Source organism: Agelaius tricolor, unplaced genomic scaffold (assembly GCF_023055355.1).
Source record: "Agelaius tricolor isolate 1412-34295 unplaced genomic scaffold, bAgeTri1.0.p SCAF_26, whole genome shotgun sequence".
Classification (NCBI taxonomy): domain Eukaryota; kingdom Metazoa; phylum Chordata; class Aves; order Passeriformes; family Icteridae; genus Agelaius; species Agelaius tricolor.
The window spans coordinates 466106-491215 of record NW_027269286.1 but is presented as its reverse complement, the minus strand read 5'-3'; the positions used below and the strand labels follow the sequence as shown (position 1 = coordinate 491215).

The window sequence follows — 25110 nt, the reverse complement described above, 5'->3', positions numbered from 1 at the left end:
ACCACATTTTCTCTATCATTTTACTGCTTTTCTTTATCATATTGGCAGTTCAAAACAGTATGAGGTCAGATTCCTTTAGTGTGGGCCCTCAGATACTACAGACTATTACTGTTGCTCCTACACTTTGTGAGACAGAACAGAAAATACTGGTGTTCAGTCTAATCTCAAATAGCAGATTATCCCTCAAAGAATAACAGAAAGAGTCCTACAACATTTGTACCAGTGGTAGAACCAGCAAGAAGGATAAAGCAATTATTAGCTTGACAACTTCAATTATATTTTTCATTTGACCATTTTATTTAAAAATTTTAAAATATGACAATTAATTAAAATATATATATTAGACATTTAATAAAATATACATGGCAGAGTTTTGTGAGGTTAATAAGAAATTTTGTATGGATTTACTACTTCTCTGTTGATTAGAAGGATGTGCATGAACATTAAATTAACCAGAAAAAGACACAATACTGGACAGGTAGTAACGATTTTCTACTATGAAAGATACTATTACAAGTATATAACAGATGTCAATGCTTTCATTCTGGAACAGACCATTTTACCTTCAATATAAGTTGTTTCAAGAACAGAAGCATAAACGCCCTTAATGATATGATTTCTTTCTGGGAGGGCCGAGGACCATCTGGAAGAAACAAAATATAGCACTTTAAAATATAAACTAATTCCTTTAATCACTGCAGCTTCTTAAGGAAATCACAGTTCCTACAACAGATTTAGTACTCTACTCTTATATAAAGTTCATATTTGCAAATGATATCATTTATAACCTTTCAGAATCACATTTTTCAACACAATATATTTAAGTATAAGTGATGCTCCATTTGGAAAAAAAAGAAATCCATATAATGTTTTACTTAGTTTTTTAAAAGAAACAGGAAGATGAAAGATAGTAATAAGGTGATAGTAATAGACAGCAATAAGTGATAGACAACTTGGAATGACTAAACCACTATGTTAAATATGATCTGAATGAAAACCAACAGAGAAAGGATTTATGAAATACCAGGGGTAGCCATTACCTGTAGCAGAAACTAAAGCCATTTAACCAAAGAGAAACTACTATCTAAAGCAAATATTCAATTTAAACAAGGAAAAAACCAATAATCCATAATACTTTAAACAACTGTGCTTGATGAAGCACGTTATGAAAACAGAAATATCTAAAAAAGCCAGACATTGAACTATAGCAATTTGAAACTATTTCTATTGTATTTGTCACTCTCCTTTTTCATAAATATTGAAGTTGAACTGCAAATTCTTTTGTTAAGTTCCTGCTTCTCAGGCAATCCAGGGCATAGACAGTCTTAAATTTTGTACAGTAAAAATAAATGCAACTTAAATTATTCTTCCATCATCCATTTCACTTTACAATGATAAAACAGATCAAAGTTAAAAAAAAAGTCTATGTCCCATTATTATTTCCAATCCAGATGAATACAACTTTTTAATGAAGATTCTCTAATTGTCTTTGGTGGTGCTTTTTGAAGTGAAGCCACTGCTTTACACACAGTAATTCAAGTTTGACAAGGGAAAACCTTAAGGGAAAGTATATTTGTTTCACTAGGAGGAAGAAAAAGAATGGCTCATACACTCAAGTTTTCTTCCCTGTTCAGGAGTAGAAAGAGGAGAACTGTGTACTCTTCAGAAAAAAAGCAAATAAATCTCAAAAAGCAAATAAACCTCAAAAAGCAAATAAATCTCTGGTTGTCCCACTCCACTCACAGTTTGTAAGAACACTAAGGGTATTGTAGTAAAAAAGTTTACCAGCTAGGCTTTAAACATGTAAGACTAGTCCATATTAATAGTGGCATCATAAAACATCTCATTTCCACTGTAGAAACAGAAGTAATTCGATTTTTTTTATACTAGATGCAATTATATTAAATATTGCATGAATTTTTAGCAATGGTGTGCTTGTTTTCAACAAGCCATTTTTATTTAATAAATATATAAATATGATATTTTTATATAATTTAGCTATTTTCCCCCCTAATTTAAATGTGGATTCAATTTCCCTAACTGCATCACAGAAGTTTCTTTCTTTGTACCCTCTTCCCTCTTACATCTTATTGGGAATCAATATCAGACAATATCTGAAAACCAGGACTAAAACAAAAGCATTGGCATTTTGTCTTTTCTATAAGAAAAATCTCTGTCATTTCTGAAAGACTGTAATTATAGAAACAGAATACAGACAATGGAGAGGTCTGCAAAACATTTCTATAACAGAAATTGGAAGGACATGTCAAGAAGACGATATCCCAATGTAACTGGGAACCTCTTCAAAGACACACAAATTTTATTCTACTTCTTCATGTGCCCACTCATTTCCCTGAAGACGTGTGACAACCTTGAAAAGGGTTCTTCAACATGCAAAGGAGACCAAAGGAGTTGTTGCTTGCAGTCTATATGCCAAGCAGGTAAAGTGTAATTTTCCCTTCTCTAGTACTATTTATTCCTTGCATTTTAGTTGGGTCAGGAAGCTTCACTGCTCTAGAATCAGAAAACAGGGACAGCTGCTACCAAAAAGACTTTATTAGTTTCAAAAATTAGTTTCAAAAACTGGCAAGGAAAAACAAGACAGGCTGGAGAAACTGGAGGCTATGTAATCACCAGACAGCTACAAGGAATACAGCAATATGATGTAATGATCATCTGACACAGACTGAAGAGAATTAATTAAATAGGAAGTTCTAAAGCTACCTAAAGCAGTTTTTTCCCCTATAATTTTTATGTCATCACAGTTTTGTACTTCATTACTAATTAAATTACTTCATTCCTAGTTGAAGATTTATTTAAAAAAATATATTATTGACCAAACAATAGTGTATTTTATACTATAATTTAAAAAAAGTATACATTAGCCACACATATACCCAGGCAAAGAAAGATAAGCAGATCTTGTTTTTAACTCAATCATTGCAAAGTAGTTCTTTACTGTCTATTAATCTTTGTGCCCATCACTGCATATAGAAAATTCAGTGTCACCATCACTCAGACACTGATAGTCAGCACTGCTAAAGACTAAAACCAATCTCAAATTAGATCAATGTGAAGATAATCCTTTCAAGATCTGGCACAGCAACCATAAATCCCTAATACAAAATAATCACATTCTTTTTAATTGGCAAAGAGAAAGGATGCCTCCCTTATCCCACACGAGGATGAGTCATTAAAGCATTTCCTGCTTTTAGATTTCTTTATGTATGTATTTTTCACAGAGCCCATCATTTGCGTCAGATTTTTAAAATACACACTCATAATAAGAGTTAGCCTGCTTTACCCTGACAAAAATAAATGAAAAAGTTATAATTTTATGCAATTCATCCCTGCAGCACAGAGAAATTATAGGGGCATAAACCAGAAGTAAATAAGAGGAAATAAGTAAACACATTCACAGAGTTAAGTACAATCAGTACTGCTGTAAAAAAAACAAACAAAAAAACAAGAAAAAAAACCAAAACCACCCAAACTGATTGGAAGCTTTGAATAATAATAATGATTTCTAATTCTGTCTTTGGAAATAAAATTGTGTTATCAGTTCTACCAACAGACAAACATGACATTCTTCCACCTGTTTTGATTTTTTTGTAAAAAAGAATGATTTGTAAAAAGATCTTTTGTAAAAAGAATGATTTTTCTACTCCTTAAATTAATAAAGCATGATACAGATAGCAGAATCTGATCTCCACACACATATAAATAACATCACATGCTATGTGGATCACAGAAAACCTGATTTTCTCTCTGCTGTAAATCTAACAAGAGCTGAGTTCCACTCTAACCCAGCTCTTAAAATAACTCTGGAGCTTGTCTATCTTCAAAGAGAAAAACTACAGTTACTTTATTGTCATAATAATTTTTTGTAATTCCCCCTTCCACAGCTCATGTTCAAAAACATTGGATGTGAAAAACATTCTTGAAAACTATTTAGCATGACATAACTTGTACTTTAACCACCATGCACTCTCAATAAGGATGGATTCATGATACTCATAAAGGTAGCACTTATTGAGATTTTGAAGTAGCACTTATTGAGTCTGAAGAACACAGGAAACACCAGTAGAGAGAGAAATGCTTGGCCACTCAGTTCATGAACTAAACCACACAGTTAAGTTGGGAACTTAAATGCACATTTCTCTCATACAACACAGGCTCCCCAGGAGAGACGTCACAGCACCAAGCCTGCCTGACTTCAAAAGTTGGGACAATATCCTCAGGCACACAGAGTTGCTCTTGGGGTGTCCTGTAGAGGGCCAGCAATTGGACTTGATGATCCTGATGGGTCCCTTTGAACTCAACATAAAAGCAAATAATTACAGAAAGAAGCTATACATTTTAAATAATTTTCTCTCCATTGCCTGCTTTGTTGGCTGTTTAGATACTGCAGTGGCTGGGAGATCCTATTATCCCTATTCTGTATGATTTAACAAAACATTAAAGGTGTGCACGTGGCAAATCAACATAACAGCTGTAACCATAGTCTAATGGTAAAAAAAAAAAAATAAAGTTTAGATTTTTTATTTGGAAATTAGATTGATGGTTTAGGTTCTTTGTAAAAAAATTTGAAACAAATAACACCAGAAGAAAAGTGTAACTCATGATTTTAAACAGACAACTTGTCTCTACTATGTGGATTTACATGAAAAATGTAAAGCTACTAATTACAGACCAAGTTGATACTATTACACACTGAAACAGTGTTTCCAAAACCTCCAAACAAAATGGAAATACAAATATGAAATCAGTATGCTGAATCTAAGAAGAAATGCCAGTGTGAAACAGGAATCCAATAATAAAAGATACAAAACCAAATTTAAAATGGGTATCTGAAACTTTTAAAAAATATTAAAATTAATTAAAAAACCCCCATTTATAGCTCCCAATTTAGAAGCTAATTACTAGGAGAAGCAAAAGAAAAACTTTAACTTTTTTAAAAGAAAACAGCATTTGCCAAATGGGAACCTAAAATATTGAGCTCCTTTGGCTTTAAAGTAAGTGCTACTAAACTGTCAGTGCAGAAGACTCACCTACTTTGTGTTTTATTAAGGCATAGGAAGGCAATAAAACCCTGAAGCAGAGTAACTGTCAGCAAGTAATAGCAAATCAAAGTAATTATTAACTAATATTAAAAATTGTTTCAATATCTCCACATAAAAATGACATGCCTAGAAGACAAGAAAACATCACACTACTAAAATGTCTGCATGAATAAGCTTACTTCCTAATATGACAGCAAATTATTTGAAGGCACTTTGGCACATGCAGTTAAATTTTAGATATTGGCATGATTTCCAGTAAAGTCTTCTCCAAATCTGAAAAGCCTCATGTCAAGTCAGCCTAGAATTTCAGCTGCAATTTACTCACATGATGACATTTTTCTGTTTCATACATTAAATTAATGTTTATAGAAAATGGGTCCTATTCTTCCATCTGGAGATTTCAAATGCTGCTTAGAATGCAGCAACTTTAAATTTCACATAACTGTATTTTTACACTGCAACTCTCTTATTTTAACAAAATTTTTTATACATTACTCTACAGTTCAACAAATTATAAACTTTCTGGCTGCAGGTAGGCTAATAAAAATTAACATGAATCCAAAATCCTGGAAGAGTTACCTTTTTTGAACTATTGGGATTGGTGGAGTTATGAGATGCTGAAAACAGAGGTGAAAAATGAAAAGCCTTAAGCATAATAACTACAGCTACTTCTAGGACTGCATTCTATGACTATAAGCTGTCTGAATCAACTAGACCTGCACTTAATGTAAAAAAACTATTTAGTAAAGAAAAGTATTGTAATATCCAATGATTAAACATTTTAAAGTATTTTCACAAATTTTATCAATTGCTAGCAACTAATGTGGACATTCTGAAACATCTTTTATGAAATGAAGTTAATATAAAATGAAATTTAGGAACCCATCACCTCAGCAACTATATTTTTCACAGTCATTTGCTTGCAAATCATCACAGTTATTACAGCTCTATTAGTCAGTAGCAGAAGTTATCTGTGAAATAATACCAAAAAGTCTCAGTGCTGATTTACATGGAGAAAACTCCATGGCTGTGCTGGGTTTGCTAAGTCACTGATCCTGCTCTCTGACAGGCTGACATTCTTCAAGGCATCACAAGAAAAGCCACTTTTACAGACAGAAAAGAAACTACTACTTTGTAGTTGTATCAATTACACAGGGTCTTCTGCAGGGAAGGAGGAAGAGGATAAGGAACAAGGAAGAAAGAAGATATTAAACTTGCAAAAAGTCAAGTTTATCTAGGAATCTAACTAAAGACAAAATGAGAAATTTCAGATATAGTGGATCATAATGTGTTTTCTGAAAATATGCATGGCCTTAGTTTATATAACACCTTCCCAACTACTGCATGAAGGCCTTAGAAATTTGGATTTTTGTTGTCAAACTGCTACACCAGGCACCCACTAATTTACACTGCCTGATTACTTTTCAGGGACTGACCTGGTTGCCTTCCAGGTAAAATAAGAATTTTGTCTGCAACTGACACAAATGAGAGGAGAATGTACTATACTCAGAATGAAAGAAAAGGTAGGGATGTAAATCACAGCCATATCTATGCTTAATTTAGATTTAACTGATTCACATCTCATTCCTAATTTTGTATCCTTGTGTACCTCATGCCTTCTGTTCAGATTTTCATGAATACATTATATATTTTTTGAAGCTATGCAACTGGCATTACACATACAAATACTCAAAAAATACAGCTAACTGCAAAAATACAGCTAACTGACAGATCTGGGCAAGATAAAAACAATCCATGGCTCCTACAGAAAGAAATGTCACTGACTCCACAAAAGAGCAAACCTAGCCAGAGGGAAGCAGTCTGCAATACATTTTCAAAGTGTTGTTAGGTAGTAGTATCATGACACAGAAGCTCAGGAATTATTTTAATTTAAACCAATATAGTAGAAAAAAAAAATAATCTCAACCATAACAAGTAGACTGTATTATCAGACTTCCATTCTCAAGCTAGTTGAGGAATTTTCCATGTCTCTACCTAGCTATAAATATGGTTGACACCTGAAAACCTCACCTCACCACAACATCTGGGTATTAACCATCACAAAGTAAATAAGCTGATTATCTGAGTTTTAAACATCCCAATTCCTCACTGATCTCAGACACAGTAATTTGTTCAATGGTAACAGTGCAGCAACAATGCTCTGTGCAGCAGAGCATTGTAAACCTCGACAGAGAAGACCTCTCAAAGTATGAATCCTGATTAAGCCACTCCCAGGATAGGATTTGGCTCACCCTAATTTCAGACATCAGAGATGTAGCTCCCACACCAGACCAGCTTCTAACCTCCCACCGAGGTTAGTGGAGATCCAATCAATAGAGGCAACACAGTCTAGGAAGCAAACTGCATTTCAAACAAAGCATTCCTCAAGTGCCTGTCAATTAGAAGTAAGATACAGCTTCCTAAACATACCAGTGTAAGTTGTCGCACCATAAAGTGTGCAAAATATCTACCCAAAACAAGCAGATTTGGTGTTGGATACACAGGAAACCTGCATCCTTATGAGAGGCAGGTGAGATGCCCCACCAAGACTACAATGATACTAGAAACCTGTATTAAAGCAACTGACTCCTACATTCCACTGTGCATTATCAGCAGACATCTAGCTCAGAAGGAGACATCTTCACTGCAGGCACCAAAAAAAGAAGGTAATTCTATTTTGGCATCAGGAATCCAGAATCAGCGTAAGTGGATAATATAATTTACCACTGACAAAGATTTCAAGCTAATTAAGTAACCAACCTAGGTAATTTTCATTAACTAGGATTTCAAACCTTTCATTTAAATGAACAGAAAACTGTGAGTTTCATTAAGTATTTTTAAATAAATTTTAATACTCTTTTGAAGACTACTCTTCATCTAATATTATACTATGCAAGAACTATAAATGTCACCCAAGATCCTACAGCAGCTCTTTCTGTGACCTTCAACACCTTCATTGCCTATTAGGACACCTAATCTAGGAACAGAATTGTTACTTCCAGTTTTGTTTATTAAAAAAAAATTGAGGGAAACCTCTATTCATACAGCTCAGTTGCAAAAAGAATTATCCAATAACTAATGTGTTAGATATGTCACACTCTTGAATTTTTGGGTATGTGACAGTATTAAGAACATTTCCCAATTCAATTTCTCAGCATGACATTTATAGTTACACAATAAAATAATTAATAAATTCTCATTTATCAAGTATTTTTTAAGAGACTTTCAGGCAAATCCTTCCTCCTTTACACAAGTAGATAACTAAATGTAATGGCATTACAGCCAAAACGTATAGGATTAGAATGATTTGCTCTGCTTAATACACATCTGTAACATGCAGCATTCAAGCAGTATTCATTATTACATTTTGTTGGTTCTGTCATTCAGTACCTCCTGTGCTAAGCTAACTGCATCACTTTAAGCAAAATTAAATAAATCTCCATTTTATAAGGAGAAAAAAATATTATTGAACTGGAAATACAGTTTCAGAGACCTCTGCAGTGAGAACTAGAAGTTTCCACTCTGTTTTCAAGGTCACTTAACACTACTAATCACTCAAACCACACAAAGATTTCTTTGGCATATGAAATATATGTAATATTTTGTCTTTATTACAGAAGAAGAAAAATCAATCTTTTTTTATATTTCCTAAAGTATGCCCACATAAGTATATGCTACGTGACTGGAGAGCAGAGTTGGAATCTTCTGGGAATACATGTAAACATAAATTATCAGCATGAGTTTATGATACACCAAAAAGTATTTCCATTGTCCTTCTGCTGATGGCTATCAACTATTGCCATTTATTCATCTCCTTGTCTACAGATCCAAGGAGCTTTCAGATATTCACATCACAAACATTCCTACAGGAGAAATGTTTATATTTTCTTCCTCGTGTGTGGCACTTACCCAGCCCTTTGGGAGTGATGCCACTGCTGTCAGCAGGGTTGACCACCCAGTAGTAGTATTTCAGCGTGTGCATGAGCTGCAGCACTGTGCCCACTCGGCGGATGGTGTTATAGATTGTGGCAGTCCCAATGAATTCAGCTGACAGGTAGGTGTACAAAGATAGCTGCACCTGGGGAATGAAATAGTTACCCGCAGAAATGTAAGCTCTGCATTAGCAACTCTAAATTGTAGGGGTCTTTGTAGAATAGACCTTAGATATGATACAAAAAACTGAAAAACTAATTACAGCTCAGCTTAGAGTAGAGGCTGCACTGATTTAAGTTAAGATAAACATATTGGCTTGCTTTCTATTCTGACTTTTTATACAAAAAGTATATATTTTTAGTTTTTAGGACAACGCCACTTTTCACTTTGGTTTACATATCTCTACTATGATTACTTAGGAAAACAATTCATTATTACCAGAGAGGAACGATAACATGCTAGAGATTTTATCAAACTAGAATATATAGTTTGAAATAAAATAAGAGCTTACATTAACGTGTAACAAAACACATTTTTACTGCAATTAAAACCACAAAATTTAATGCTTAATCTGTAGAAAAACAATGTAATGCAATCACTGAAAAAGGGACTGGGTTTCTTGAAACAGTCTTTTCATAGAATCAGACAGAATCTTAGGCAATAATTTAACTGCTTTTATGAAAGTATAAAAGACATTGGAGTATATAGTTAAGTTTTTGTACAGACTTCATGATCTAAGATCATTGCTATACTTACAAAACAAATCCAAAAGAGAAAAACCAAAAACCTAAGTAGAATATTATAAAAGAATACAGGTATTTAATTTTGTTGTAGGAGAGTCTTAGCATTATGCCAGTGTACCATTACCTTTGCAGGGGTATGTATCCAGATAGCAGGATTGAAAAGGATGTGATCACATAATTGCTTCAGTAGAGGTGCTCCATGAGACAATCCATCCAAATATTTCGCAAATGACAAAAATTGTTCCAGAACTGCTCTGGTTATATGAACTCTAGATGACTGGGGGAAAATAATCAGAAAGAAAAAAGATAAAGAGAAAAAAATCTTCTTTTAAAATATAATTACAGCAGAACTATGAAGCAGTATTTTCACCTAGCTCATCATTACTACATACCTTCAGCTTGCATGTTTTAATGCGATTGAATATGAAGGTAGTTTATACTTTATAACAATATCAATGGTCTTTCTAATGGCTATATTTAACAGGCTAAAATATCCATCAATAACTTTGTTTTTTGGTATTTTGCTTAGTTTGGTTTCTTTTAATTTTATTAGAATCCAGTCAGGATCCTACATTTTACAGCACAATTCTTCAGAAGTTCATCTGAAGTCCTCACCTCCTCTTAAACTAGTGTCTTACTGAAATTTGGTGTCTCAGTGTGTGAACACACATTATTAGGAGACTTGCTTTTGTTTCTTAAACTTAAGTAGGTATTTGAAGGAGTTGGGCTCATAGTTTCCTCAAATTTCAGGATTCTTTCATTTTCATAGCATATGCCATGAAATCACTGTTGAGACCTGCTCCTATGTAGTAACATGGTCTGAGGACTTTGACAAACTTTTTTGTATACTAAATTAACATGAATAATAATAATAATATGAATAAATAGTAAAAAACTCTAAAGATTTTTCTCCTTGCCTTCACCACAAAATGTCAAGCACTGGAACAGGCTGCTCAGGGAAGCAGTGGAGTCACCAGCCCAGATGTGTTGATGTGGCACTGAGGGACAAGGTTTTGTGGTGGACTTGGCAGTGCTGTGTTAATAGCTGGACTCTATTTTAAAGGTCTTCTCTAACCTAAATGATTCTGTGATTCTATTTTTCAATTATTTTTAATGTTGCAAGTACAGTCTGGGAATATAGAGATTTATTATTTTTAGAAGTGAAGTCTACTATCAGTAATACAAGTTCAGCCTACATGCTGAATTTCCTTTGGCTTGTACATGAAAATTCACAATAAATAATCTGCAACTAATAAGAACAAAAATGCTGTTTGGAAGTTCAAGTGAAAAAGAAAAAGCTCTCTCTCTTCTCTGAAGAATTTGATTACATGCAAATAAACAACAGATACAAGAGATAATTAAAAAATAATAAAATTGAAACTAGGAAAGGATGTTTTCCCACCATGTGTGCCAACTGAATATAAGCATATATTGAAAAAAGAGAACAAATCCTTTCAAAAAACTGCAGCTAAGTAAATATAATGTAAAAAAAACCACCCAGAAAGCAACATATGTTTTAATAATTATGCTGTGATCAATAGAAATCTTTTAAATACTCACATGCCCAAGTCTAATGAACATAGCAGGTGTTAATTAGAAGAGCATGGAAACTTTTTTTTTAAAAAATCATGTTGAACATTCTAAATCAATGTATTCCATGTGTATAAACCATAATGCTCTATTCAAGGGAAAGCCCTCCATGAAGGCTCACCAGTCTGCCTGTGTGTAACTCACCAAACCAAAGCTAACAGCTTTGTAAGTTCCTTCTTGTTATGGCACAAGAAAATGTAACCTTGGAAAAAAACCAGCACCTTAGGCTAGTTCTTTGCAATTGTAAATCACACTTGCTTAGCAGTGAAAAACAGAAGCACAGAAAAACTGCTTTTAGGTATTAAGTGAAGGTATTTCCCTAGCACAACGAAAAAAGGGAACAGAATGAGAGAAACTACTTATCATTCTTCAAAATTCAGAACATTTTTGAAAGGTGATATTATGATTCTTATCTTCTGCTTAAAAGATTGCTATGCTGACCTCATGGTAATAAAAGTCCAGTAGTAGACATGCAAGAATGTCAGAGCCATGAGCTTCAATCATGGGATCGTCACTATTTTAGTATAGCTGACAGTAGTTTGCTCTCAGATTATTTAGATTATTAAACCCCAGTAATAGGGTGTCAAGAGGCAGGGAGGCAGATGGTGCTCCTCAGACAACTGAACTGAACCTCAGGTTTGAGATAATGGCTCATCATGCCTAAAAACAAGCAAGTACTGGGAATGCCCCTTGCAGGGAATGCCCCACCAATTTCTTTCAGAAATTAGATTTTGTTACAGTTTTTCTTCTTCAAAACACAGGACAACTATTTTGACAATTTCAGAATTTTCACAGAAGATTAATTTAACTTTTATTAACCTACATACACACACACAAAAACCCTCAGTCATGACATTTCTGCTTTGTAAAAACTAGAAACACGAGAACTTTCCTAAGCAAGTTTGGGGGGACAGAAAATGCAGAAATGTAAATACTTTAAAGTGATTCCAAAACAGATCTAAAGTCAAAACATAAATAAGAGAACAGAACCTCCTGGAGAAAATTGGTTCTTTGAATACTGGTGTAGAAGAGAATGAGGAAGATGAAGAATCTCCCGTTGACAACCTATAAAATATTTTTAATTTGCAATGTATGTCACAAATATATTTTATTCCACCAGACATTAGAGCCAGGTGATTGAAAGTACCACAATGGCAGTAGAAATACTAAGAAAAAAGACAAAAATCCTCCAAACATACCTTTTCAAGGAGATAGCCAATTACTAGAAAGCCTTTTCCACCAAGCATTTGTTCTTGCATGGCTACTGAACTCTTAAGAAGCTCAACCAAGAAAGCCAATAGGGTAGCACTGCATGTAAAGAACAAGATTTTTTTCAGATTAAAAATGTTGCTTTCTCAATAATCCTCAGCTATTAAGTGAATAGAAATAGGCTTTAGGTGGTGAACAATTCCTTAAAAGAACACAAATCTTATTTTTACCATTGGAAAATTTCTCCAGTGATTTTTCACATATTATAACGATAGGAGTGGGACTCCAGAGGCTACAAGGAAATCACCCAACAGTCCATCCCAGCAGTATCTTTAAGTGAAGTGTTCAGAAAGTACAGGGAGGGAAGTGTTCAGAAAAGGTAACAGTATAGAAACATAAGAGATATGAAAGACTTCAGGGGATGAAATTGGCAAGAAAGTGAAACTATATTATAAAATCCAGCAGTGGAAACACATGACAGATCAATCCACCACAGAGAAAATAAATCATAATGGACTCTTGGTTGATGAGAATAAAACAAAAATACACTTATCTGTATCTGAAAAATCAAGAAGAAAGGGAGAAAGTAAAAAAGAAAAGTGACAGGAGGGAAGTATTTAAAATTACTTTTCAAATATCTCAAAAAGGTAGATGACAAAATGTATTGTAGTGCCTATACAATGCATATATAAAATCATTATGTCTTTTCTAAAAATTAAATAGCTGTACAGACAAGTGTCTGCACCCATGAAAAGTTCTCACACAGGTAGTAGGCACAGGCAAGAGTGAAAACTGTGGGTTTTGCAGGTATGAAAAAGGGACTTAAAGAAAATATCCAACCTGCATTTGATACATTTCAACTTTACTTACAGTATCTAGTCATCTAAATGTTCCCTTGCTCTTCAAATGGAATCTTTTACTTTGAAATAAATGTTGAGTTTGGTTAAGCCATGCCAGCACCAAAAAAATAATTGAAGTGCTGAGGAAGACAAGATTTATTCTGTTGTTGAGTAAGGCTGCCATGCAAAAGAACAGAGAGTAGCCAATGTACATGCTGGGAACATGAAATAGTGCCCTGTCTTTCTTCACTGTTGAATGGTCATAATAATCCATCTAAAAATCACATACAGACTGCTCCACAGAGTGTCAGCAATAAAAGAACACAGATAATACCCATTTAAAGTACTCCAAAGCTTTTATCAAAACAGCCTTTCAAGCTGTCACATCAACTTCAAACCAGATTATGTGCATCAATTTTTTCTTACCCCAACCAAAAGTTTCTACTGTATTCTACTGTCATCTAAAATAAGAATGTAATGATTTTTACATGAAAACCCATAAGCAGCTCACATTAAATGTTGAAGATTTTAATTTAAATTTTTTTAAAAATTAAAGAGGTGAAAGAAAATTCCATTTAGATAGGTCATGCTTACCACCATCCTCTAGGAGTAACCTTCTGACTTACGACAACAAGCCATTATGGATAAAGTCAAACAGCATACACCTTTGCAGAATTATAATTCAAATTACAATAGCAAATACTGTTAATAGTATATTGAAGTGTTAAAAAATATTCTTAAAATGGATTTTAAAGACTTTTGTACCATATACAGCCTTAAGATAATTTTCTAGTCTCAGAAGTACTTTGTCAAGTGCCTTTAAATTCATATCACAGTTTACTTGTTCATTCTATAAATTTAGATGCAAACTCATGGGCTAGTTATTTTTATTTCATATCAATACAATCTCTAGACAACTGTTAGAAATTCTGATAGACTCTGAATGTAAGTTGTAAGACACACTGACACCACAACAATAAAGATTTTTCCCTCTTGCTCTATTTAAGCACACATAAACTACAAGTCAACTCAGAAATCATAAGTGACCAGTTCGTACCTAACCATGACACAGACACAGAAATAGACAAGCTGATTCTGTGTAAGAAAGACTGACTCAAAAAAAGTGTAGTGATTCAGATGTAGTCAGTGCCCAAATATAACTTTTTAGATATTAACCATCTTTATGCTGGCTACAGCTGGAGTAATTAATCCTGCCTGCCCATATTACGTCTGCACTGAGCTACCTTAGCTGCTACTGCAGAGTGATGCCAGTGACTCTCGTTTCAGAAAAATGTATTAATTTAGGCAATGCCTTTGTGAATGAGCTATGCTTTCACTTAATTACAAAATGGCTTTTACCATCTATTGATCCAGACACATAAAGATACCTCAATCAGCCCTGCAGAGTCAGCTCAAGTCTGCAGGCAGTAACTCTAACTTCTAATCCTTCTGCATTATCCAAGATTGCCACCATAAATAATAGAGTTGACTGCAGTATATAGTAATTCAAATCTTGGGATAGCACACATGAATGCATCATTACACCTTCAAGCACATTAAAAAAATCCAAGTACCAGAAAATGCAGCAGTTACAGAAAACCATCTGTCAGGCACATAGAGGTGCAATGAAGTTTGAGATGAATATTGTACAGAACCACATTATTGATAAAAATTAACAAAATAATTGAATATAACTAGCAGTTTGCCCACATTATTATGCAGGAAATTAAGTAAGTAAAAGATATGTAATATTTTAACTCATAGAAGAACTATAAAATCAAAATGGAAGTTTTTAAAATTCTCACTGCATGTACAGTACTGACAGTATTACTACCTGAAGATGATCAGAGATAGGCAGAAAACAGACTACATGTTGTCTGTGTGGCTGGGGCCTGTGTTTGGGGGTTTTTTTTGGGGAAGGGGGTGGAGAATTGTATGTTATCTATGGCTTGGCTTTTGTTTTGTGGACTTTTTCCCTCAGAGAGGTAGCTTAGACTTAGGTGAAATTTCCTTTTTGGAGGAGGAGAGGGGAATGAAAGTGCACTAAGAAACAGCTGCTGCACACAACAATGGTTCCACATGTAATGTTTTTCTCCTTCCATATTATGCCAGAGAGCATCTGATCTGGTTGAATTCTCAGATAAACTTTCCCAGCCTCTTCAAAACTTCTTTTCCCCCACATTTTCAGACTGACCTCAAGAAATGTGATCTAGATATAAAAAATCCATACTGAAGTAATGTATTTTTCTCCTCAATATTGCATTCTAAGAATTTAATCTGCCTAATTTAGAGGACTCTATCCAGAACTTTCAACAACTTTTAGGATATCCAATTTATTTTTTCACCTTGGCAGCTGAACACAAATTAAACCTGAAAATTTGAAATATGAAAATATTTATCAGCAGAAACAGGTTGCCAAAATCACTCTTTTAAAAAGGTTGTTGTTGACAGAGGGAAAATAATATTAATGAGAAGATTAAGTTGAACAATTTTTCAAACAGGATTTAACAAACTTACCAGCAACTAACATGCATCAGATTGCGTCACAGTAATTGACATTACACATTGAACTTGCAAAATTCTGTGCACTGGCACACAAAATTTCTCTCCATTCTTTCCTACTTTTAACACCCCTAGATATAAAGGGCACTTCAGCCCATTCCTACATCTCTTCTATATCATGCCCTTCCTAGAACACATCAGTTTGTCTGCAGTGGAGCCAAGATACAGATAGAAAGTGAAACTATATATGTCAACCAACACTAAATCAGAGAACTATGATAATTACTGAAAATACAACTAATTTCTAGAGAAAAAATCCAGTAGTTTTCCATTATTAAGAAGCAGGAGAAAAAAAAAAGGTGATAGACCAAAGCATGATGATGCAGTACCTCCAGTGGCTACTGTTTAGATACTGTTTAGAAGTACCTTAGGTGTCAGGAATTTGCACCCTTAGGATAAAAGTGAAATTTGCCTTGTTTTTTTGTTGCTGCAGTTCTTTTATTTTATTTTTAAACCACTACACAGATCATTTTCTCTAGACTCCTCATTCCCATGATAATCTCTGTCACATTTGCCCTAATATAAGTTTCATCTTGGATCATGTATTACAAAGTTATCTGTACAAATTACCTTTACAAAAGGCACCTTTAACTAAAGGTAGGCATGTTGCTTTGGAGATCTAAGTATGATTATTAATTACAGACAATTTAACTTGAAGAGTCTATATAAAAGAGAATAATACATGTATTTGTTTTGTCTGATTCTCTTTGGGAAAGAATCCTTTATAAAGATAAAAATCTTTTATTTGTATTTTCAGCTTCTCCAAAGTAATACAAAAAAATTGTATTAACAACTCCATCACAGGTAATTAGTATGATAACTATTGAAAATTAATCATAGTGTAAACAGATAAAGTAGTATATTAAGGAAGATCATACAGCAAAAAATAATGTTTCCATGAGCTACAGCTATGGCAGCTCTTTAAAGTGCTTCCTTAACTTCCAATTTAATTTTTTTTTTCTTTCTGTAAGCTTGTTGAAGAGGAAGGCAAAGGGATTTTTTCTTATGCCTTTTCAATTGTTTTCTGATAACATGTGGTAAAGCTAATAAGACAACTAATCAGGTTTTATTCAAAAACATGAGTCAGCTGAATAGGTCTTGTGTGAGAGAACTAGAGAAGCAAGTCACCTCTGCTTACAGGCAAAACATTTTGTGACACAGACTCCAGTAGTAAATTAGCCACCCTCGATAGTCCCTGGATCTTCTGGAGTATGCAGAGGTACAGCAGTTCAGGAGTTTACAACAGATTTCTACTATGTGTTGCAGAGGTTGGATTTTCATTATAAACCCGTGTCCAGGCAGACTGATTTGGCAAATCACATTCCGGCTGTCACAGTTTGGGAAAACTCAAGCAACTGATTTTATCTGAGCACAGCTAGGTCACACTAGGGATGTAGAATTTTAGGAGCAATATCCAGCACTCTTCCCTTCAAAACAGAGAGGGAGAGAGTTGCCAGCACTCAACAGTGCAAATTCTGAATTTTACAGTGAAGGCAGCAATGGACTGGGATCTTGGCTTTCCACGAGAGGCTCAAAGGCAAATGGAAAAACCTCAGGAAGGATTACTTCCAGACCTACTCTCAAATTTAAATACCTGAGCCAGCTGTGACAAGAAAATTATTGAAAGACAGGATGAGAGGACAGGTTAGGAAGGTAGGATACCACATGGCATTCATCTTGTTTGCTGTCATGATCTTTAAGATAAATTCAATTAAACTAAAGAGATTGAGAAAATTATTGGAAACTTACAGATTTTTCATATTAAACTAATAAATAAAATCAATACATCAAACTAATTCCTGTCAAGCTGGGTTGTTTCTGTAGAAATCAATAGGAACCCTGACTATTTCTTATCAAACTATAAATCTTAAAAAGTAGATCTACTTAAAAAGTAGATACTGTTATACCTATCTTACTTATGAAATATAGATAATTTTGATAATTCTTTTATGTATGTTTAGATGGTGAGGTTTTAGGTTTTGCTAATAAAACCCTTCTAATATTAAAAAAAATTAAAAAAAATCAAATAATTGAAAACCCTGAGCTTTTTAAACGGAGTTTGATATTTGCAGGAGAGAAAGAGGTGAGAAGGATTCAGAAAAGCAGTAGAACTGGGAAAGCTCTCTGTTGCTGTTACAGTGTCATATCTGTATACACACAGGTCTAACTCAGCATCAGATACATAAGGAGAGACAATAATCTAATAAATAAGAGGGAACAAGGAAAGGACTCATTAAATGCACTGCTTCACTTATTCCACTCCTCAAATGATCCTTTTCATGTATAGCATTCATTCCCCATTAGCTCCTTTCTTTGATCCCAAAAATATTTTCTTCTTTTATTTGCCTACTTCCTTTTTCACTTCCAGTATTATTTTTCTTGATACTTATATCCTATTAAATAACATATGAGAAAATAATGCACAGACACCAAAACCTATAAACACATAAATAACGTCTCATTAAGCAGCCATTTGCTTAAACTTTTTTCAATATGTTCTTGAGTTAGAATCACATCGTCTTGCATTATGCATTTGTACAACCATATAGCACAATGCATTACAGATCTCTTTTTAGAATATAATCTAATTATAGAAGACATTCATTGACTTATTAAAGAACAAATTTTTTTCTACTTACAGTTCAACTAACTCCAGAAATGTTCTGTACATTTTCAATTGAACATTATGAATGTTCTCACTCACTGGGTAGACCACACACTTGGGAAGAATTAGTCTTTATCTCAACTTCTAAAACTTACACTAAGTTAGTTCTTCATTTTTAAACAGATCTAGTTATTGCTTTGTCATCTATTACAGATTCAGCTCCTTAATGAATTTAACATACATTTTATTCCTATGTGGAGATACATACACACCTAACCTTCCTTAAACTAGAATACAGCATTTCAGTCTTCTGCTTTGCCAGTAAATAAAAACATAGTGATTTTTTTTCCAAGCTTATTTCAAACCAAGCATTTATTTTTTTTTATTTCCCTTACTTTACAATGCTTCAATGCAAAGTACATCCTGCAAAAGAGACTTAAAAAAATAAATATTCCACAGTAACCAATACACAACCAATACACCTTTTCCAAAATTGTTGGCAATTTTAGTATTAGTTATTGTTTTTTTTCAGTTAAATATTTTTAACTGAACTATCTAATGCAATAAGAAACATCCAGAATAATTAATAGAAGAATATTATAAGCAGGAAAATAAGCCACGTGCTCAGCATTATGCACCTGTTTTGTCACCTAATCCAAATAGAAAAGCCAGTTTATTTTGTCCCTAAACATTGTTTTCTAGCAAGCTTTAGTTACAAACAATCCTCCAGGGAAACACCATACCAGCTGTTCAGCATTATCCTTTCAGATTTGTTACCCTCAAAGATTTAGGCCAACCATTTTTCTGGAGAAGTTTAGCTATCCTGTGCTGCAGGAGAGGTGCCTGCTGTAACAAGCACGGGGCAAGAGATCTTGTAAAAATAACCATAGCTGAGTTGATTTTGAGAAAAGAGTCACCATGGCAGGAGATATTTCAAAGATGTGCAGATGTGGTATTTAGGGATGTGGCTGAGTGGTGGACTTTGCAGTCCTAGGTTAATGGGACTTAAAAAGACTAAAACAGTTTTTTTCAATATCTGTTTTTAACATCTGTGAAGACTTTTTAACTTAGAGGCGTCTTCCATAGTACCAGAAGAGAAACTTCATGGGTTCCAGCTTAAAATTGTCTTGTTATGTCCCCAGTCACTATTGCAATTGTAATATGGTCACAAAATGCCTGATCATAGCTCTATGACTTTCTGACCACATATTAAATAATTTTTGAATGCTATGAAGTATGAATTCAAATGACACAGACTTTAAGAAGGTAAACAACCTTGCATTTAAGGAAAAGCATATTGAGTTCTTTTAGAAGTTGGGTGAACTGTTGTAAAACTATTCTTAAAGACTCTAGAGTGATTTGAATTCATTACTTAATCATATCAGTTTTGTACAGTAAACTAATTTTTTTTAAATTATATTTTTTTAAAAGAAACAAGGGTAAAATGTAGAAAAAAATTAGAGAGCATGCCTACAAAAAAAAAAAAAAAAAGAAAACATTTTGTAAGCTTAATTTTGTTTCAGTCTTGGTTGAAAGAAGCTTACCAAACTGTTGTTTCCACCTGACTGTCGTGCAGCTGTCGATTGTCTAGCTGGGCAAAGAGAGGAAAAAGAACCTGGATCCCTCCAATGGAATGAATGGCGCTGTGAATGGAGTGGGTTACAATAGCTTTCACATCCTAAAGACATAAAATAAAGGAAAAGCTACAATTAATCTCAATTTTAAAGGACAGTAAAAAATATAATTCTGCAGCACTTTAACACCAAATTGGGTGCAGACTTTTAAAAATTTTGTTTCAATACTTATACTTCGATTATAATGACTAAACTTAAAGGAAAACATTAAACAGAAAATTTTCAGTAACATGGCAAACTGTGCCTTCTATTATGAAGCCTGTATTTCTTATGGAATATTTTTTCCTTGCTTTAGAAAGGGAGCAAAGAAAGAACAGTTCAAGTGAAAGTTATATTAAAAGCTGACAGAGCACAAAAGAACAATCTCTGTACACTAGTAGACAAATCCTCTGTGTGATGTTCAGCCAAGAGTAATCACAGAACATCAGCTTAGCAGCACCAACCTGAAGCATGAGAGCATGGGGGGAGTGTACAAAAATTGAAGGATTCTCCTTTGGTGAGGATTCAAGGCATAGCTGAGCATCGGTGGCCTTTGCATTATAGGTAAAAGCGATGCTACTGGCGAGTTTCCCATCATACAGCACTTGTTTATGGTGCTCAGCCAGATGAATGTCACTCTCGGATTTAAATTTGAATGTGCTCTGAAAAAGACCCAAAAGTTTTACGAAGTAATTAATTTAGACAAATTCCTTGCCACAAAATATGCAAAAACTACATTGGACTTGAGAGAGAATAAATAAACCACTAAACTTCACTTGCATATACCAGTAGCCTAATGCTACTGAACAATGAGATAGATTTGTTTCTATTTAGTCTACACCATATCAACATGTCAAACACATTATTTGGTATTTTACATATTATCTCTCTTTTCGGCATCAATGTTTACAAGCTTCAGAAGTAACTATCTTAAAAAAACACACACTAACCATAAATATGTTAAAATAAAATTAAAGCAAAAAACACGCTAAAAATAAAGACCAAATTAAATGTGCTGCATTTTAGTTCATATAAGCTCACTCAAATTAGAATATAAAACGCTATACTATGTTGATTAGAGGAATAGTTATTTTTGAACAACATTAAAAACCATGCTTCATTAACAGTCAGGAGTATACACAAATGAGCCACATAAAATAAAATCCAAAATAAATCATAAATGCCACATTTTACATTAATTTTTTGCAAATTCAGAGCTTTTCTAAAGAAGACTGAAAATGAACATATCATGATTCATATCTGATCTAAAATTAAGTTTTTTGGCAACACTGAAAAATCAACAAAGCACAAGAAGATAGATTTCTGTCTTTCTGCAAAGCACTGTAAGATTTACTTGGCATATAACAATTGTATATAACAATCATTTAACAGTGGCAAAAAGACAATTAGTAGCAACAGAGTACAGTTCTGTACTGATACAAAGAAAGCAAATTTATTAGAAATGACCACCATTTTATTACAAATGATGAAACAAATATATATATATGTATGCATATATACATAAGTATATAAAATGTTCCTGCTAAAATATTTTCTGAGTCTAAAAATAATTTATTTCTGAGATTATACATGAATCATTTCCCTTGCTTTCATTGCACATAGTGATCACAATTCTCTTTATCCCTTTGGTCCTACCTAATATCTCCTTTCTCCCACAGCCTCCTCTTTCTCTGAAGCTATTGGGAGTATCAGCACTGGGGTTTTTGTTATCCATGCCAGAATTAAAACAGGCAACTTATAAGCTATTGGCTTCTCTTTCCAAACAAATCAGAGGTTGATAGTATTGATGTAACCCCATAAACCCCATCCAGAATTTTCAGAGCTCTCAGGGCTGCTGGAAACCCTGAAAAAATTTATTTTGATTACAGCAAAAGAGTGGGAAAGCCCACCCGCTCAAGTGACCTACACAGCAATAAAAGGTCTGCTGACTAACACTCCTTTGTATGTGGGCCAGAAGCTGAGCAGACTGGCCACCTGACTGGAGCTGCTGGAGAGCTCTTGGAGCACATTTGTCTCAACCTTGCACTGTCCCAGCCTTGGTGATGTCTGGGAGAAGGGAGGCTGCAATGCTGAAAAGGTACCAGACACAGGCACCATAACAGAAACCACAACCAGGAAGGGCAAATGCATGTAAATGGCAAATGCATGTAGACGGCAAATCTGTGGTTCAGTCTGCAGTTGGCAATGAAGAATAATATCTTCAGCTGCACTAGGAAGGATGCTGCCAGTAGGTGGAGGAAGGTGTTGCTTCCCTTCTACTTAGCAGTGGTGAGGCCACACCTGGAGTTCTGGGCTCCCACAGGGAACCAAGCACTTACTGGAGAGAATGCAATGAATGGCCACTAAACATGGAGGGAGTGAAGCATCTCTCATATGACAAGAGGCTGAGAGAGTTCAGACTCTTCAAACTGCAGAAAAGAAGCAGCGGAGGGGATCTCATATATAAATAACAGAAGGGAGGTTTAAAAGAAGACAGAGTCAGACTCTTCTCAGTGGTGCCCAGTGGTATGACACAAGCCAATGGGCAAAACTGGAACAAAAAGGCTCCCTCTGAATATCAGAAAACACTTTTTCATGGAGAAGCTGCCCAGCAAGGTGATAGAGTCTCTGTCTTGGTATTTGTTAAAAAACTGCCAGGAGATTGTCCCAGGCAACTGGATCTAGGCGACCTTTTTTGAGCAGGGAGGACCAGAGGACCTCCAGGTTCCAGTTGCTTCCTACATCTTCAGCCTCTCTGTGAGCTGTATTTGGGTTAAGAGTCTGTTTTGGAGGGAAACTCCCAGTGGTCCCCACTTATTACTCTGTTCAAACTGCAAAGCTCTTCAGAACCAAAGAGACTTCTTTCAGGCTGAAACTCAAATATCCTTCAATTGGTGATATTCATTCAGCCCAAAGGATCAGACTACAACCAATCCAAAGTAAAAACACCAATGTAACACACTGTGAGTATTCAGCCCTCAGCACTAAATGATTTAATCTAGAAATGTGTTCCTGTTGTGCTACACTACTAACTGAAGTAGAAATTCCCAAGGAAGGAGTATTATGCTTAGAACTTGAAAGCTGGCTCTCTGTTGATATGGCTGCCTAGATCTCACTTATCAGGAAATGACTGCTACAGATTACAGATTTGTCCTGTGGAAGGTAACATTTCACCTCAGAGGGCATTTTAACTATACATAGAAATCTTTGTGACTTTCTGCAGAGGAAAAACAATTCAGTGATTTCACTGATTTCCAAAGACATCTACATCATGCTTGTTTATATTTTAATGTTTTACCACATGAAAACACTTATTACCCTGAAAATCTTCCATGCCTCTCAGCTTTTTCAGATTCCAAAGCTCATATATTGAGTTTTTCATAACTTGGCTGTTTAAATAAGTCAAGGTGTTTCAACACAAATTCTTACCATTTCACTACCATGAAAAACTTGCAGTGTTCTAAACCAGTTAAGTTAAATCAATTTTATACACAAATTTTGACATTATTCTTCCTCTTCATTGGCAGTGTTTAATATGCTGCAAGAATTTGAGATCACTATTTGAAAGTCAGACACAAATAAGTTATGAATCAACATAATACTGCCTCACACTTTTTGAAGAAAAAAACCCAAGAATTAAAGGAATATTCTGCCATCAAAACCTAACAAAAGTGATCATAAATTGGAAATTCTGGTCTCCTAACCTAAAAGATTATTGTAACAGAATATAAAGAGAGGCTAAAAATTCTGATATATGATACTACTTTATTAACTAGCATTGATCCACAGGGAGAGAAAAGAAATTCAGTATATGCGCATACTGTACTGGGGACTTAGGAAAATACATCCACAGGATGGTGTAGAGGCTCTTGTGCATATGCAACTCTGAGGTCTGGCACAAGCAGTGTGAGGGCATCAAGAGAGAAAGAGCGAGCCATGGATTTAAAAAATTCTATATAAGGTAAAAATACATATACAGGATCCATGTAAAATATGTTTGTGGCTCCTACAGGAATAGGAAGTAACAGAGAGAGATAAGAATTACTCCAGCACTGTATTCTCCAGTAAAATAATCTGTGCTTGATCAGGAACTGCTTGAATACCAGCAGCTCTCCCACTTCCTTTAGCAGCAAGACTGTAACTTTTTTTATTTACTATTCACTACATATTGCCCTTGTAGGTTCAGCAATTGTGCATAAAATATTTTCTTGTACTATATAATTGGTTTAAGCAAATCTGAATTTTTGGTGCTGTTTTGTGTCTGTGTTCACGAATTACTGTATTCTTACTCCAACCTAATGTGACAAAAAGATTGTTATTGCAGCACTGATCAAAACCAAACTCAGAAGCAACATATGGAATGATCTGATAACTTGCTTTGAAATGCCTATGGGAGGGTTAGGAGGAGTGGCACAGATTTGACAGGGCTATTAGAACAGGGCTTTGAGAAACATCCTTTTATAAATAGCAGAGATGCATCTGATACCAGTGTTTGCTTCCTCTCACATTACCTCCCCTGCCCCTCCATTCTGTTTATCAGCCCCTCGGGATCCCAGCACAGGCAGGCTCTCCTCTCCTTGCTGCCTGGGAACAAGGATGGGCAGCAGGGAAAGAACAGTGAGAGCAAGGATGATGCTCTCATTTCCTTTTTCTTTCTTCAATCTCCAACAACTGAAAGGGTCCACAGAGTATGCAAAAGTCCTGTTCAGCAATGGCAAGGCTCAAAATGAACGTGCTTTATTAAAGATAAAACCTGGGTATGCAAATATTGAATCGTAATATGTTTCTACTAAATATAGTTTCAAATTCCAAGATATATTATGGATTAACTTGGGAAGATTTAATGGGGAAGAGACAAATCATATAGTTCTATTGCCAGCGTATTTCCTCTCTTCCCCTTAAACATGTGATTATGAGCAATTTCTTTGCAATAGTTACTAAGTGTCAGTTTCT

General features: G+C 34.6%; 1 protein-coding gene across 7 annotated transcripts in view; it reads right to left on the bottom strand.

The window, feature by feature from the left end:
- The window catches only part of NBEA (neurobeachin), a 459554-nt gene that overhangs the window by 325207 nt on the left and 109237 nt on the right, over positions 1-25110 (bottom strand). For all 7 annotated transcript variants that reach the window (XM_071448498.1, XM_071448499.1, XM_071448503.1 and 4 more), the window contains exons 9-14: positions 20622-20819; positions 20089-20222; positions 12529-12637; positions 9864-10016; positions 8973-9141; positions 564-643 (exon numbers count right to left, since the gene is read on the bottom strand). In XM_071448498.1, the coding sequence (XP_071304599.1) occupies positions 564-643; positions 8973-9141; positions 9864-10016; positions 12529-12637; positions 20089-20222; positions 20622-20819 (843 nt within the window). The remainder of the gene's footprint in view (positions 1-563; positions 644-8972; positions 9142-9863; positions 10017-12528; positions 12638-20088; positions 20223-20621; positions 20820-25110) is intronic.